Below are 16,322 nucleotides of genomic sequence, written 5' to 3' on the forward strand. Positions count from 1 at the left end.
TGGGTGTGGCTGCTAATTCCTGCACCTGTCTGCTCCCCTCAGCTGCTTGTAGTCTCTCTGTATCAGGTGCAGTTGTATGCAGTTTCTCTGTCTCCGGTGCAGCTGTATGCAGGGTCACTGCGTCAGGTACAGTTGTTTGCAGGGTCACTGCGTCAGGTACAGTTGTTTGCAGGGTCACTGTGTCAGGTACAGTTGTTTGCGGGGTCACTGCATCAGGTACAGTTGTTTGCGGGGTCACTGCGTCAGGTACAGTTGTTTGCGGGGTCACTGCGTCAGGTGCAGCTGCTTGCGGGGTCTCTGTCTCAGGTGTAGCTGCAGTTGCCTGTGCATTAGTGTGTATGTCCTTGCCAATTTGTGGGATAACAATTTCTGTGACCCCAAGTCTCCTTTTTTCATGCTCTGCCTGCCTTTTATTCCTGGCTTCACTAAACCTTGAGCTGTTTTTAGCCGCAGTTCTCTTACCCGTCTGGTTCTGAGCCGGACTTTCAGTATTCTCCATTTCAGCTTCTTTCTGCTCAACATTTTCATTCATCTCTTTTTCCATATTTTCTGACTCTTTCTTTTGCAAACATTTCTGCACTTTAGCTTCCAGGGAAACTTTCTTATCCGCATTCAGATTAGCTTGAGACCTGGCTCCCACTTCTCTCCCTCCTCCAGGATCTGCCGCCATCTTGGCTCACAGCTCCTCCCCTTCCTGTGTGTGAGGGGGAGGCTGGCACTGCCTCTGCCCGCGCTGTACCTGTGCTGTGTATACATGTCATGTTTTAGTAATGTGTGTATGAGGGTGAGGCTTGCACTGTCGCTGCCCATGCTGTACCTGTGCTGTGTATACATGTCATGGTGTAGTAGTGTGTGTGAGGGGGAGGCTGGCACTGCCGCTGCCCGCACTGTACCTGTGCTGTGTATACATGGTGTAGTAGTGTGTGTGAGAGAGAGGCTGGCACTGCCGCTGCCCGCGCTGTACCTGTGCTGTGTGTACATGGTGTAGTAGTGTGTGTGAGGGGGAGGCTGGCACTGCCGCTGCCCGCACTGTACCTGTGCTGTGTATACATGGTGTAGTAGTGTGTGTGAGGGGGAGGCTGGCACTGCCGCTGCCCGCGCTGTACCTGTGCTGTGTATACATGGTGTAGTAGTGTGTGTGAGGGGGAGGCTGGCACTGCCCGCGCTGTACCTGTGCTGTGTATACATGGTGTAGTAGTGTGTGTGAGGGGGAGGCTGGCACTGCCGCTGCCCGCGCTGTACCTGTGCTGTGTATACATGGTGTATGAGTGTGTGTGAGGGGGAGGCTGGCACTGCTGCTGCCCGCGCTGTACCTGTGCTGTGTATACATGGTGTAGTAGTGTGTGTGAGGGGGAGGCTGGCACTGCCCGCGCTGTACCTGTGCTGTGTATACATGGTGTAGTAGTGTGTGTGAGGGGGAGACTGGCACTGCCCGCGCTGTACCTGTGCTGTGTATACATGGTGTAACAGTGTGTGGGGGGGAGGCTGGCACTGACGCTGCCCGCACTGTACCTGTGCAGTGTATATATGGTGTAGTAGTGTGTGTGTGGCCTGTGGAGGAGGCTGGCACTGCCGCTGCCCGCGCTGTACCTGTGCTGTGTATACATGGTGTATTAGTGTGTGTGAGGGGGAGGCTGGCACTGCCGCTGCCCGCGCTGTACCTGTGCTGTGTATACATGGTGTAGTAGTGTGTGTGAGGGGGAGGCTGGCACTGCCGCTGCCCGCGCTGTACCTGTGCTGTGTATACATGTCATGGTGTAGTAGTGTGTGTGAGGGGGAGGCTGGCACTGCCCGCGCTGTACCTGTGCTGTGTATACATGGTGTAGTAGTGTGTGTGAGGGGGACGCAGGCACTGCCGCTGCCCGCGCTGTACCTGTGCTGTGTATACATGTCATGGTGCAGTAGTGTGTGTGAGGGGGAGGCTGGCACTGCTGCTGTCCCAGGACCAGTGAGTCAGGCCCGGGACCCTTGCTGGTCTCTTGTTAGAAAAAAATAACTCAACTATATCAGGGTCAGGAGAGGGGTTCCTCATGGGCGGGGACTAGCAGCTGATATACACAGCTGCACTGGGGGGGGGGGAGAAGCGTGTGAATGTTCCTGGCTTTCTGGTTGTGCAGCTGCTCATTTAAATACAAACCATAAATAGAGAGCAGAGAGAAGGATATTCAGCGCTCGTGCTGCAGATGTAGAAATTGGAAAATCCCTTTGCTGCACGTGCATGGAGCGCCTCCCCAGATGCTCCCACTTCAAAGGTGATCCCCCCTAAAAAGGGGGGAGGAAACCCTGAGAAACAGAAAAGAAAAAATGCACAAATGCGCACCAGGGATGAAATTAATATTATTTATTATTAAAAAATACACATAGACAGCTGAGAGGATCCAACCCCTCCTCAGCTAAATGGGTTAAACTGCCCAGATACATAAACCATACATATGGACTCTAAAAATAGAATACCCTAAACAGTGAAACACACACAATAAAAATCAACATTCAATGTTATAAATAATACACAAACAAAGAAGGTAGCAGCAGCCCAAGGTAATTTAAGTAGAAACCGCCATAGAGGACTATAATACCGCTGACAGGGGGAAACAAACACTCACACTGGGGCAGAGGTGGGGGTCCACGGATGACCGCACAGGATCCGAATCGCGGCACCGCAGAAGGTGAAAAAAAACCGCTCTTGTGTCTCAGGCAGGCTCCGTCTCAGCCTCTCAGCAAACACGCGCAGGATGACCTGTCGTGACCTCTACGCGTTTCGCACCACGTGATGAAGCACAACGTGTAGAGGTCACGACAGGTCATCCTGCGCGTGTTTGCTGAGAGGCTGAGACGGAGCCTGCCTGAGGCACAACTGGCAGTTTTTTTTCACCTTCTGCGGTGCCGCGATCCGGATCCTGTGCGGTCATCCGTGGACCCCCACCTCTGCCCCAGTGTGAGTGTTCGTTTCCCCCTGTCAGCGGTATTATAGTCCTCTATGGCGGTTTCTACTTAAATTACCTTGGGCTGCTGCTACCTTCTTTGTTTGTGTATTATTTATAACATTGAATGTTGATTTTTATTGTGTGTGTTTCACTGTTTAGGGTATTCTATTTTTAGAGTCCATATGTATGGTTTATGTATCTGGGCAGTTTAACCCATTTAGCTGAGGAGGGGTTGGATCCTCTCAGCTGTCTATGTGTATTTTTTAATAATAAATAATACTAATTTCATCCCTGGTGCGCATATGTGCATTTTTTCTTTCCACAAACCATAAATACTTAACTATATTTGTATTACCCTGTACTGTGGAAACACAGAACAGGTAGCGCTAACTAAATATAAGTAACAGAATGTAAACCCTTATATGAGAAATGACCCTCACATAGGGGGCTGCCTAAATACTAAAACTGATCCCCTGGTCAGATATTAACACGGAAAAGAATATAGTATTAACAAGGCGCCAGTTGGTAAAGGATATAATCACACCAATAGGAAGACCAGGAATGGATTCCAGACCGAAGGGATGTGCTTGAAAGAAATAAAAACAAAAACACAAAACATAGTGTAATACTGTTTCTGGTTGTGCAGCTGCTCATTTAAATACAAACCATAAATACTTCACTATATTTGTATTACCCTGTACTGTGTCACTCTCCCCTGTCCTGCCAGGGAAGGGGTTACAGGGCTGAGCGCTCTCACTAAAAGGCAGATCCTACAGATGGTGCTAATGGGGGAGATACCGGCAACAGCAGCGACCCCCGACGGAAGGAGCCAGAGGATAATGTGTTACCCTCCCCTGTCCTGCTGTGAGACGGGGGTTACACAGGCCAGGGAAGGGGTTACAGGGCTGAGCGCTCTCACTACAAGGCAGATCCTACAGATGGTGCTAATGGGGGAGATACCAGCAACAGCAGCGACCCCAGAAGGAAGGAGCCAGAGGATAATGTGTTACACTCCCCTGTCTATCTGAGCACGCCCTCATTGGTTCGTTTATGCGTCACTCTTCGATTTTCCCACCCATTATTTTAATATTCGGTTTTAAATAAAGCATTTTAACTTCATCATAAATCCTCCAGATTGGTAGCAAAGTGCCCAAATTGGGGTTTCTTTTTCTTGTTCAGAATATTGCATTTTGGATAAGGAAGAAAGAAAATACATTTGAGCTTTCCTCCTGATGTAAAGTATGACGATATTAGTTTTTTGGGGATCAATTTTAATAGTTTAGACAAATGGCAAACACAATTTGTTGCAAAAACTTGGCATTCGCAAAGTCAAAGTTACCAGGTGGAAACATTTGAACTTTTCTTTCAAGAGCAGAATCAGAACTGTTAAAAAACCTTTTTTATGCCCTATTTTTTTATCTATTTAAGTATCGTATTTCCCTGTTTGAAAAAGATGTAGTTTCATTAAATCATTTTTTTTTTTTAGATTTTGTTGGAAAACAGACTCAATTTAGTGAGCAGATACATCACTCGCAGGCCTAGAAATAAGGAAGGTCTTAATATGGTGAACCCGGAGTTATTTTTTAATTTTAGTATTCTTATGTTTTAATTTTAAATAGTGTGTGTGTATCAGAGTGTGTGTGTATCAGTGGCTGTGTGTGTGTGTCTGTATCAGTGTCTGTGTGTGTGTGTATATCTGTGTGTGTGTGTGTGTGTGTGTGTGTGTGTGTGTGTGTGTGTGTGTGTGTGTGTGTGTGTGTGTGTGTGTGTGTGTGTGTGTGTGTGTGTGTGTGTGTGTGTGTGTGTGTGTGGGGGGGGGGGTGGGGGGGTGTGTGTATCAGTATCAGTGTGTGTGTGTTTATCAGTATCAGTCTGTGTGTGTGTATCAGTATCAGTGTCTGTGTGTGTGTCAGTGTGTGTGTATCAGTATTAGTGTATGTGTGTATCAGTGTCTGTGTGTGTGTGTATCAGTGTCTGTGTGTGTGTATCAGTGTTTGTGTGTGTGTGTGTGTAGCAGTGTCTCTGTGTGTGTATCAGTGTGTGTGTGTGTGTGTGTGTGTAGCAGTGTCTCTGTGTGGCTGCGTGTGTGTCAGTGGCTGCGTGTGTGTCAGTGGCTGCGTGTGTGTCAGTGGCTGCGTGTGTGTCAGTGGCTGCGTGTGTGTGTCAGTGGCTGCGTGTGTGTGTATCAGTGGCTGTGTGTGTGTATCAGTGTGTGTGTCAGTGGCTGCGTGTCTGTCAGTGGCTGCGTGTGTGTGTGTGTGTGTGTATCAGTGGCTGTGTGTGTGTATCAGTGGCTGTGTGTGTGTCTGTGCAGGCCCTATAGGCCAGTATAGGCGATAACATTTTTAGTGGGTCACGAAGGAGAAGTTCAAAAATAACCGGGTCACGGAAAAAAAAGTTTGGGAAACCCTGCCCTGTTTGAAAAAGATGTAGTTATATTAAATCATTTTTTATTTTTAGATTTTGTTGGAAAACAGACTCAATTTAGTGAGCAGACACATCACTCGCACGCCTAGAAATAAGGGAGGTCTTAATATGGTGAACCCGGAGTTATTTTTTAATTTTAATATTCTTGTGTTTTCATTTTCAGGAGAATTTTTTTCCACAGAAAAATATATAGAGCAATTATTTCAGACTGGTTGCCACCTCTGTTTCAAAAATGGTTTGAGGGTGGAAATATCAAAATAATTACGAGACATGTAGGATATCTACCTCCCTATTTTATTCGGATAGTTGGGTATTAGAATGTTTCATTCTGACATTGAAAAGCTCCAGCCTGCCCCTCACACACACTACTACACCATGACATGTACAGTATACACAGCACAGGTATAGCGCGGGCAGCGGCAGTGCCAGCCTCCCCCTCACACACACTACTACACCATGTATACACAGCACAGGTACAGCGCGGGCAGCGGCAGTGCCAGCCTCCCCCTCACACACACTACTACACCATGTATACACAGCACAGGTACAGCGCGGGCAGCGGCAGTGCCAGCCTCCCCCTCACACACACTACTACACCATGTATACACAGCACAGGTACAGCGTGGGCAGCGGCAGTGCCAGCCTCCCCCTCACACACACTACTACACCATGTATACACAGCACAGGTACAGCGCGGTCAGTGCCAGCCTCCCCCTCACACACACTTCTACACCATGTATACACAGCACAGGTACAGCGCGGGCAGTGCCAACCTCCCCTCACACACACTACTACACCATGTATACACAGCACAGGTACAGCGTGGGCAGCGGCAGTGCCAGCCTGCCCCTCACACACACTACTACACCATGTATACACAGCACAGGTACAGAGCGGGCAGTGGCAGTGCCAGCCTCCCCCTCACACACACTACTACACCATGTATACACAGCACAGGTACAGCGCGGGCAGTGCCAGCCTCCCCCTCACACACACTACTACACCATGTATACACAGCACAGGTACAGCGTGGGCAGCGGCAGTGCCAGCCTCCCCCTCACACACACACTATCCCAACCTATATCTCTTAAAATAAATACTAATAGACTTGGCATTATTTCCTGTGTCCCATTAAAGGGAATTCCCGGCACCTCTCCTGGGATAACTCTGTCCCACAGGTTATATAATTACCCTGTTAGAAATATCCCTCACGTTACCCCTCCGTGCCCGGCTGTCAGGGACACGCTGCAAACACACAGTGCTCTGCAGAACTGAAGAGGTCAGTGCTAATTAGTGCTTTTCTGTTAACGAGGGAATTCACTTATATATAAAAAGGGGCATTTATTAAAAATATCTACAAGGCCGAGATCTAGAGAGAGAGGAAGAATGAGGTAAGCAAGTTTGGCAAAAAAAAAAAAAAATATATATATTTCATGCTGCACTGTATAACGATGCTGAGTACTGTATCTCTACACACTGATAGCAAGCGTGTTATGCTGCATAATAATGCTTAGTATCTATAGACCGATAATGAACATGTCACGCTGTATAATTATGTTAAGTATCTATACACTGATAATGACCATGCTGTGTTGTATTATGGTGCTGAGTATCTCAATACAGTACACTGATAATTAACAGACTGCACTGTATAATGATGCTGAGTTTTTACACACTGATAATGAACACGCCGCATTGTATAGTGATACTGAGTGTCTATATATTGATAAATTTATCCCTGACAATGTAAGGAAAGGCAGGCATGGAGTGGGGGGGGGGGGCTACTTAATGGGCTTCAGCTCCGTGACCTACCTCTCTCATCCTCTTTCCACCTCCCCAAAACATTCCCACCCTCTCCCTTTTGGGGTTCAGGTTTATTGGGGAACGTTATGTTTTATGATTATTGTGCAGATGATGTTGTAACAAGTTACACATTTTAATTTGGGAGAAAAAAAGAAAAAAACGGAGAAAAAAAGGGAAACAAAAATGTGAGAAGAAATGACGCGATGAAAAGCCCATGTGGGGCCTGAAACGCTGCTCCTCCTCTGTTCTTGGCTGTTACAATAATTGAAGAATTGTATTGTGGACTTGGGATTAGAGCTCTGCCTAGTTCCTCTGTCCCCGAGGAGACCTGCACTTTGAGAAGTTTGTTTGACTATGTTGTGTTGGCTGCACACGCAGGCTTCTCCTCGCCCGAAACTGTTTCCCCGCACATTGAAACTGTGCCAGAAAAATAATAATTAAGAAGGAAGGAGGATGGTCGGGTAAAAGGTGTTGGTGGTGTTACTATGTTTGACACAGCTGCAGGGCAGAGGACTTGTCAGTTTTGCCCAGATGTTTAATTTGGAGGTATGGGAGTGGTCCAAAGGATGCACCCTTGGGTCAGGACAAGGTGTGGTGGGATTCGGGGTGAATTCCTAAGAGACCCTGGGTATCACCAACCTGGAGAGCTCACTGGGTCGTCTAGGGGTGGTGAGCAGTATCAGATAACTGGTCGGGAGCGACTTGCTGACCATGTCCTCCAGGAGTGCTGATGTTTGTTTAATAAAAGGCGTTGGCCATTTGTACCCCACCATGGTGTCTGTATCTATTTGGGCGGGTGAGGAAACGGGATGCGCAAGAAACGAGGGTTCAAGAGTCAGGGACACAACGTGCTGTATAATGATGTTAGAATTTATACATTAATAATGAACACGTTGCACTGTATAATGATGCAGGGTATCTCTATTTTCTTCCACCTTCTGCTCAGGTAATGTCATATAGTGATAATGCCTGGTATATAATGTGTGGGTGACTATTACATTGCAGGGTTCTGATTTCTGTCCTATAAATGAAGGATCAGGATTTAACCTCCTCCTGTCTGGTTGCAGAGCGATGTCCCTTTTATACTGGTCCATATGGCACCTCGTTCTCTCCTACCTCACTCCTGCCTCTCGTTCTGACAGCCTGGGGTGCAAACTCCAGGGCTTGGACCTCACTGGGGTCTTCGAGAATGGAGATGTCTTAATAGGGGCAGTGATTCCATTCCATGTTGGCATAGAGTACCTGGAAACCATTTTCACAGAGACCCCCCCACAGGGAGCCTGTAAAATGTAAGGTTTATAATGTCCTTTGTATCTCACTATTTCACTGTTGTAAATCTCTCCCTCTCCCAATTTCTCTCAATCTCCTTCTCGCTCCTCCTCTCTCTCTCTCCCTATCTCTCTCCTTCTTTCTTCCCCTTTTTCTTTCTCTTTCCCTCTCTCACATACCGTAAACTTTCTCTTCACACTATTTCATTCTTTTTTGTATCACTGATACCTTTGCTCTCTAAATTATTCTCTCTATGCTTCTCTTTATCTCTTTTACACGCTTCTCTTTTTCTTTCCCTTTATCAATGTTTTTCCTCTTTATCCTTCTCTCTCTCTCTCTTTACTTTTCTCTCTCTCTCTCTCTCCCCCTCCCTCTCTCTTCCATCCTCTCTCTCTTTCACCCCCCTCTCTCTCTCTTTCTCTTCCATCCTCTCTCTCTCTTTCTCTCTCTCTCTTCCATCCTCTCTCTTCCATCCACTCTCTCTCTCTTTTTTTTTTCCATTGCCTTCTTTATCCTCCATCTTACCTACTCAATTCCTCTATAGGTAAAATGTCAAATCACATCATTGGTTACCTCCTTCTCACCCTCAGCTTCTATTCTGAAGTCTTCCAGCAGTTCCTGGCCATGAGGTTCACCATGGAGGAGATAAACAGAAGACATGACCTCCTCCCAAACCTCACCCTGGGCTTTCAAATCTATGACTCTTGTCGTGTACTGCAGAGTGAGCTGGATGGGACCCTGAAGATGCTAACAGGTCAGAAACAGGGTATCCCCAATTTCTCTTGCCAGGAGAAGCCACCTCTGGCTGCCATCATTGGACACTCAACCTCCACCTACTCCATTCTCATGGCTCATATCCTGGGTCTGTACAGATACCCACAGGTAAGAATCAATGGGAGCTGTCCACAGTGCTGAACTTCTTATCTCACTGTTCTCATTGCAACAGAAACTAAACATTAATTACCAACAATGCATAGTAGGACAGGTGTATATGGCTTTGAATGGGGTTATTTTACTGCACATGTTGTTCATCCCATAATTTTTTATTTATTTTTTTGTAGGAAATTTCAGAAAAAAGCATTACCATAATTCCATAATTATAAGTATTATCTCTACTGATATCAATATTTTCAGTATAACAGGTTAGCTGTACCTTATCAAACTCCCATTTATCACTCTAGATCAGTATCTACTCAACCAGTGCCCTCCTGAGTGACAGAACACAGTTCCCTTCCTTCTTCAGGACCGTCCCGAGCGATGCCTTCCAGTCTCAAGGACTGGCCCAGCTGGTGTTGCATTTTGGTTGGACGTGGGTTGGTTTAATTGCTTTAGGAGATGACTATGGGGAACAGGGCATTCAGGTCATCAAGCAGGAGATCCTCAAGGCCGGAGCTTGTGTGGCCTTCACAGAATTTATCCTACTCAGCCGTCTGGATAAGAATACTCCCCACCTCACTAGGGTCATCAGAGAGTCAACAGCCACAGCTTTGGTGGTCTTCTCCATAGATGTTGAAATGGGGCAACTACTGGATGAGATGCTGAGGCAGAACATAACTGGGAAGACCTTCGTAGCCAGTGAAGCTTGGTCCATCTCAAACGTATTATCAATGGACAAGTACTCTACAATTCTGTCGGGCTCTATGGGTTTTGCCTACCACAGCACAACAATTACAGGGTTTAGAGGGTATCTAAACAGCATCCATCCCTTCAACACCCCAGGGCAAACCTGGACCAAGAAGTTCTGGGAAGAAGCTTTTGGATGCAAATTCTTGGACCAGAGAAACCTCACCGGCTTGTGGGATAATCCTGCAAAGTTGTGTACTGGAAATGAGGATCTAGAGAGTATCCAGAACAAGTACAACTATATGTCCAGCTTAAGAAGTTCCTACAACATTTATACAGCGATCTATATCATAGCCACAGCTCTGCATGACCTGCAAACATGCCAGGAGGGGAGAGGACCATTTTATAATGGAAGTTGTACAGATATTCAGAGCTTCAAACCATGGCAGGTACGAATCTCTGGTAAATGTCTACATTATTTTATATTAAGGTTCACAAAGGCTCTGGTGGTCAATTGGGGCGGTCATATATCAATGTGACTTTGCAAAAATGGGGTTCAGCAATAAGATATGTGAAATTCTCTATTCTCCCCGTCTCCTCTTTAGCTGTCCCCTCTATTATGACTTATCTAGAATTTGAGCTTCAGGTGATACCTCTTAAAATATATCAACGGACCTTGAGTTATTTCCCCAGCTGTGTTAATATGTATTTCAATTCTTATTTAAGATGGCCAAACGCCTGCAGTATAGTGTCCACGTGGCAACTCCTGCTATTTATTCTCACTTTCTCCACTTCACTGTGCAGCACTGAGGTGTTTACCCTGCATACTACAGAGGGTCTTGTCAGATAACCTACTGTATTTGCAGATAAGGTTTTTGGAGGACTAATAATGTCACTAAGTGTGAGAGGTATAGCAGCCACATTAATTTAGGTTTTGAGGAATGAGTACAAAGAGTAAAAAACAGTGCGCTGACCAATGCATTTGTTGTACACGTTCTAGGAAAGAAATGTATTGCAGATAACGAAATGTTATATTGAAAAAAAATGTTTTGGCCAACGTTTAATAGTTTAGCTTTATATAAAATAAAAAGACAAAAGTCATACAAACTTGTGAATGTGAAATAACCTGTTATGACCAAAGAAATATCGACCATTTATAATCTGAACAAATATTGACAAGTATCTGTATTGCAAGGTTTTCAATAACAAAAAAATAATATACAATAAAGAAATGGGTAATGGGAATACACAGCCCTTGTTTGGAGGGTGGGAATAACAGAAACTCAGAAAAACAAACACAACACAGAATGGGAGTGAGCACAAGAGAAAATAACAACACACAATGTCACATTATGTGAAGTTGCCATTTAGAATCCCCCAACTGGTGGAAAGATGTCTCGCAATATCCGTCTTCCTGGCAGGGTCGAGAGATTGCATTCTGTTTAGTAGATGTTGTCAGTCCATAGAGGGCAAATAAATGAGGGATGATCCTTCTCCCCCTGCAGCTGTTACACTACATCCAGAACGTGCGTGTGAGGCTGAGCAATGGGAGAGAGGTCTTCTTTGATAGGAATGGGGACCCACCAGCGGTGTACGATATTGTGAACTGGCAGCTGGGTGCAGATGGCATGATGAGGCAGGTCAAGGTGGGAAGCTACGATACCGCGGCCTCAGATGGAAACACCTTTAGTATCAATGCAAGTGCTGTGATGTGGGCATCAGGGAGAAGACAGGTATGCAGTGTGAAGGCTTTGAGTGTGAGTTCTGCGTCTAGGGAACCTGGCAGTGCCAGTCTATGCCGAATAATAAATATGGTCATATTATACATATCCAAACTTACACGTTTTTGAGCTGGTGAATCTTTTTCCAATCCCCGTGTCAGTTCTACTTGTGTTCTAGGGCAAGTCACCTTATCTAACCAGAACCATAAATTCAACTGCAAGCTTGAAGGGACAGGGACTCTCTGTGCCTGTAAAATTCTGTGTAGAATGCTGTGTATCTTAGCAGTGTTACAGGAGAAAAAATATTATTATTTTTATTTTTGGAAGGGATTGAAATATTACCATTACATATATAAATACTGTACATTCCTTCTTTGTCAATTGGACATACAGTTTTTCCATAGAGTTTTTGTCACCCACCCCATGTTTATATAGTGAATCAAGAGAAGGGACTAATGGGCCATTGAGTCCGTCCTGCCTCTCACCCCATATCCTTTTGTGACTTGTTGAACATGCATTTTCCCCAGATTCCTCATTCTGTCTGCAGTCAGAGCTGTTTCCCTGGTTTCAGAAGAGTGTTGAGAAAAGGGGAGCCTGTCTGTTGCTTCCAATGTGTCCCCTGTCCCCAAGGAGAGATCTCCAACCAGACAGGTGAGCAGATCGCAGAAGAACCATGGACAAACCAAAAGACATTGGATGGTCAGGTGTTTTTCACTTTTATCTTTCAGACTCAAATGAATGCTCCATGTGCCCATGGGATAAGTGGCCAAGTCTCCAGAAAGACAAGTGCCTCCAAAAGATCTCTGAGTTCCTCTCGTATGAAGAGCCCTTGGGTGCCACCTTAGCTGCTTTCAGTCTCTTTTCCTCCATGGTGCCAGTTTCCATTCTCAGACTTTTTAACCATTATAAGAACACTCCCATTGTCAGAGCCAACAACTACACCCTCAGTTGTCTTCTCCTGGTGTCTCTGTCCCTCTGCTTCTTCTGTGCTTTGGCTTTCATTGGTATCCCCCAACCTGAGAAGTGTCTTCTGCGCCAGGCTGCTTTTGGCATGGTATTTGCCCTCTGTGTCTCATGTATCTTGGCCAAAACCATTATGGTGGTCCTCGCCTTCATGGCCACGAAACCAGGGAGCAGCATAAAGAAGTGGAGTAGCCCTAAGGTGGCCTACATGATCATTGTCCACTGTTCATGCTTACAATTTCTCGTGTGCATCTCTTGGCTGATGCTTTCTCCTCCCTTCCCAGAAAACAACATCCAAAGCCAACCTGGGGTCATCATTGTTGAATGTAATGAGGGGTCCTCCATCGCCTTCTGGTGCATGCTGGGATATCTTGGCCTCCTGGCCACCATCAGCTTCACTGTTGCGTTCCTGGCCAGACAGCTCCCTGACAGCTTCAACGAGGCCAAGTTCATCACCTTCAGCATGCTGGCCTTCCTCAGTGTCTGGGTGTCCTATATCCCGGCCTCCCTCAGTGCACGTGGCAAGTACACGGTGGCCATGGAGATTTTCGCCATCCTGTCGTCCAGCTGGGCTCTGGTGGTCTGCATGTTTGTACCCAAATGTTTCATCATATTGTTCCGACCCGACATGAACTCGAGAGAACATCTCATGGGGAAAGCTAAAGGTTCTAATTTAGAGATGCGAATAAAAAGATCTAAAATCAAATGAATCTTCAGGACTTGTAAATAATTGAAGTTTAATTGTTATTTATTTTATACTTTATCTGAAATCTGTCAAAAAGAATAAAGTTGTATTTATCATTTTAATATTTTCAATTCAATTGTCACAATTCTTTGCAAAGCGGGCGTTCAAAACACAAACCTCCACCCTACTCCCTTCCTAATGATACATATTACAACTCCCTATAACTCCTCCTATTACTCCATATAGCTCCTCATATTACACCAGATAACTGCTCCCTATAACTCCTTCTAATGCTCCATATAACTCCTCTTATTACCCCATATAACTCCTCCTATTACCCCATATGTATAAACTCCTTATAAATCCTCCTATTACCCATATACCTGCTCCCTATAACTCCTCCTATTAACCCATATAAATCCTCCTATTACCCCATACAGTATATCCACTTCTTATATCTCCTCCTATTAACCCATATAACCGCTCCCTATATCTCCTCCAGTTACCCAATATAACTGCTCCCTATAACTCCTCTTATTCTTCCATATAACCTGTCCATATAAATACTCCTATTAACTTATAAACCTTCTCCCTATAACTCCTCTTTTTGATCCATATACCTTCTTCCTATAACTCCTTCAATTCGCCCCTATATCCACTCCCAATATCTCCTCCTATTGCTCCATACACCATGTATGCACAGCACAGGTACAGTGCGGGCAGCAGAAGTGCCAGCCTCCCCATCACACACACTACTACACCATGTATACACAGCACAGGAACAGCGCGGGCAGCGGCAGTGCGAGCCTCCCCCTCACACACTACTACACCATGTATACACAGCACAGGTACAGCGCGGGCAGCGGCAGTGCCAGCCTCCCCCTCACACACACTACTACACCATGTATACACAGCACAGGTACAGTGCGGGCAGTGGCAGTGCCAGCCTCCCCCTCACACACACTATATCACCATGTATACACAGCACAGGTACAGTGCGGGCAACGGCAGTGCCAGCCTGCCCCTCACACACACACACTTATACACCATGTATACACAGCACAGGTACAGCGCGGGCAGTGCCAGCCTCCCCCTCACACACACACACTACTACACCATGTATACACAGCACAGGTACAGCGCGGGCAGCGGCAGTGCCAGCCTCCCCCTCACACACACTACTACACCATGTATACACAGCACAGGTACAGTGCGGGCAGTGGCAGTGCCAGCCTCCCCCTCACACACACTACATCACCATGTATACACAGCACAGGTACAGCGCGGGCAACGGCAGTGCCAGCCTGCCCCTCACACACACACACTACTACACCATGTATACACAGCACAGGTACAGCGCGGGCAGTGCCAGCCTGCCCCTCACACACACACACTACTACACCATGTATACACAGCACAGGTACAGTGCAGGCAGCGGCAGTGCCAGCCTCCCCATCACTAAGCCACTTTATCTTGCCGAGCAGTTAACGGTAGCATTGCAGCATTGTAAATCCCAGCCTGTATCTTTCTGAGCCTCCACTGAGGAAACAATTATCCTGTTAGCAATATCCCTCATGCTAGTCCCTCTGTGCCAGGCGGCTGGGGACACGCTGCAAACTCACAGTGCTCTGCAGAACTGAAATGGTCAATGCTAATTAGTGCTTTGGCGACTGCGTTTCTGTTAACGAGGGAATTCATTTTAATATAAAAAGATACATTTCATAATAATATTCAAACAGCAGGAAATCTACAGAGAGGTGGAATGAGGTAAGCTACTGTCGTTTGCTAATACGTTGCTTTTTTCATTTGCAATTCTTGTTACATCAGAAATTGTTTGATATCTTTTAATAGTGGACTTATTTTTATATTTATTTGGCTTTTGTAGATTAATTACTGGAAGTTTATTGGTTGTATCGGTATAGTGATATTCGGTGCATCATTTTTCTGCTCAAAAACATGTGAGAAATCAGATTCAAACAATTGGTACCTAGCATCATTTAAACATTTATCAGGCAGTTAACGGTTACAAGACATTTTTTTTTTTTGAATAATTGAGAAATACCCATATCCAAAAAGTACTACCCCCCAAAATCAGTCTGTAGACCCTTTTGAGCATACTCTTTTAAAAAAAACAATCCACTTTTTACCCATCACTTGATAAGGGACATTTTATTAACACCTTTTATCACGTGATTAAAAGCGAATTTGATTGTCTTGCTGATAAAATAAAAAAATAAAAAAACAAGAAAACTGGAAATCTATCCGATAAAAGAAATTCAAGGGATGAGGGAATACTGTCGGAGATGGAATTCAATTTTTTTTTTTACGAGTATCCAAAAAATACCTCTGTTTTATTTCCTACCGAAAAGCCATAAGGACTTAAACTAAACCTCTGGGGAAGAAAAATTATTTCAGTGATGAATTCTGCCATATCCAAGTTGTCTTTGTAAATCGATTTATTTTTACAAGATTATGTCTCAAAGTTACCATCCCAAGCTGTTATGAGGACACACAATTGAAATCAAATGTTTTAGATCTCACCCAGACTTATTTTATTACCGATTTTTTTTTTCTTTGTGGACACTTTTTATTTACAGCAGTGTGGCAAGGCCGTGGGGACCGTATTTGCACCAAGTTTTTGGTGCATTTATGGGGATATGGGATCACGACCATATTTTTTAATAATAACCCCTTTGGTGCGAATCTGGAAGTCTGGCGCAGATATATATCGATGATATTAAAATCACCACGCAACATAAAAATAATATCTTAGAAGTTTTTGTCAATTGTATCAATTCTGATAAATATAACTTACATTTTACCTCAGGACTGGAGTAATTTTTAGATCTTATAATGAGTGGGTAATTACATTGCAGGGTTCTGATTTCTCGTCCTATAAATATAGGATTACGATTAAATGTCCTCCTTCTGTCTGACTGCAGAGTGATGTCCCTTTTATACTGGTCC

The 16,322-nt window shown here is 45.2% G+C and overlaps 1 protein-coding gene across 1 annotated transcript; it reads left to right on the top strand.

Annotated features, from left to right (window-relative positions):
* The first annotated feature begins 7,963 nt into the window (after positions 1 to 7,963).
* Positions 7,964 to 13,379, top strand: LOC142471067 (extracellular calcium-sensing receptor-like). The gene is made up of 7 exons (XM_075577865.1): positions 7,964 to 8,100; positions 8,297 to 8,443; positions 9,014 to 9,305; positions 9,605 to 10,435; positions 11,492 to 11,719; positions 12,235 to 12,358; positions 12,436 to 13,379. The coding sequence occupies exons 1-7, from the start codon at positions 7,964 to 7,966 to the stop codon at positions 13,377 to 13,379; spliced, it is 2,703 nt and encodes a 900-aa protein (XP_075433980.1).
* The last annotated feature ends 2,943 nt before the right edge of the window (positions 13,380 to 16,322 follow it).

The sequence above is a fragment of the Ascaphus truei genome, chromosome 20 (genome assembly GCF_040206685.1).
Source record: "Ascaphus truei isolate aAscTru1 chromosome 20, aAscTru1.hap1, whole genome shotgun sequence".
NCBI classification, from domain to species: Eukaryota; Metazoa; Chordata; class Amphibia; order Anura; family Ascaphidae; genus Ascaphus; species Ascaphus truei.

What these genes read in the sequence shown, in the direction of transcription:
- LOC142471067 (XM_075577865.1), top strand. Translation starts at nt 7,964, where the DNA reads ATGCGCAAGAAACGAGGGTTCAAGAGTCAGGGACACAACGTGCTGTAT. An exon ending in CCACAGGGAGCCTGTAAAAT is followed by an intron (nt 8,444 to 9,013) that starts GTAAGGTTTATA and finishes TCTCACCCTCAG; the next exon opens with CTTCTATTCTGAAGTCTTCC. An exon ending in GGGCATCAGGGAGAAGACAG is followed by an intron (nt 11,720 to 12,234) that starts GTATGCAGTGTG and finishes CATTTTCCCCAG; the next exon opens with ATTCCTCATTCTGTCTGCAG.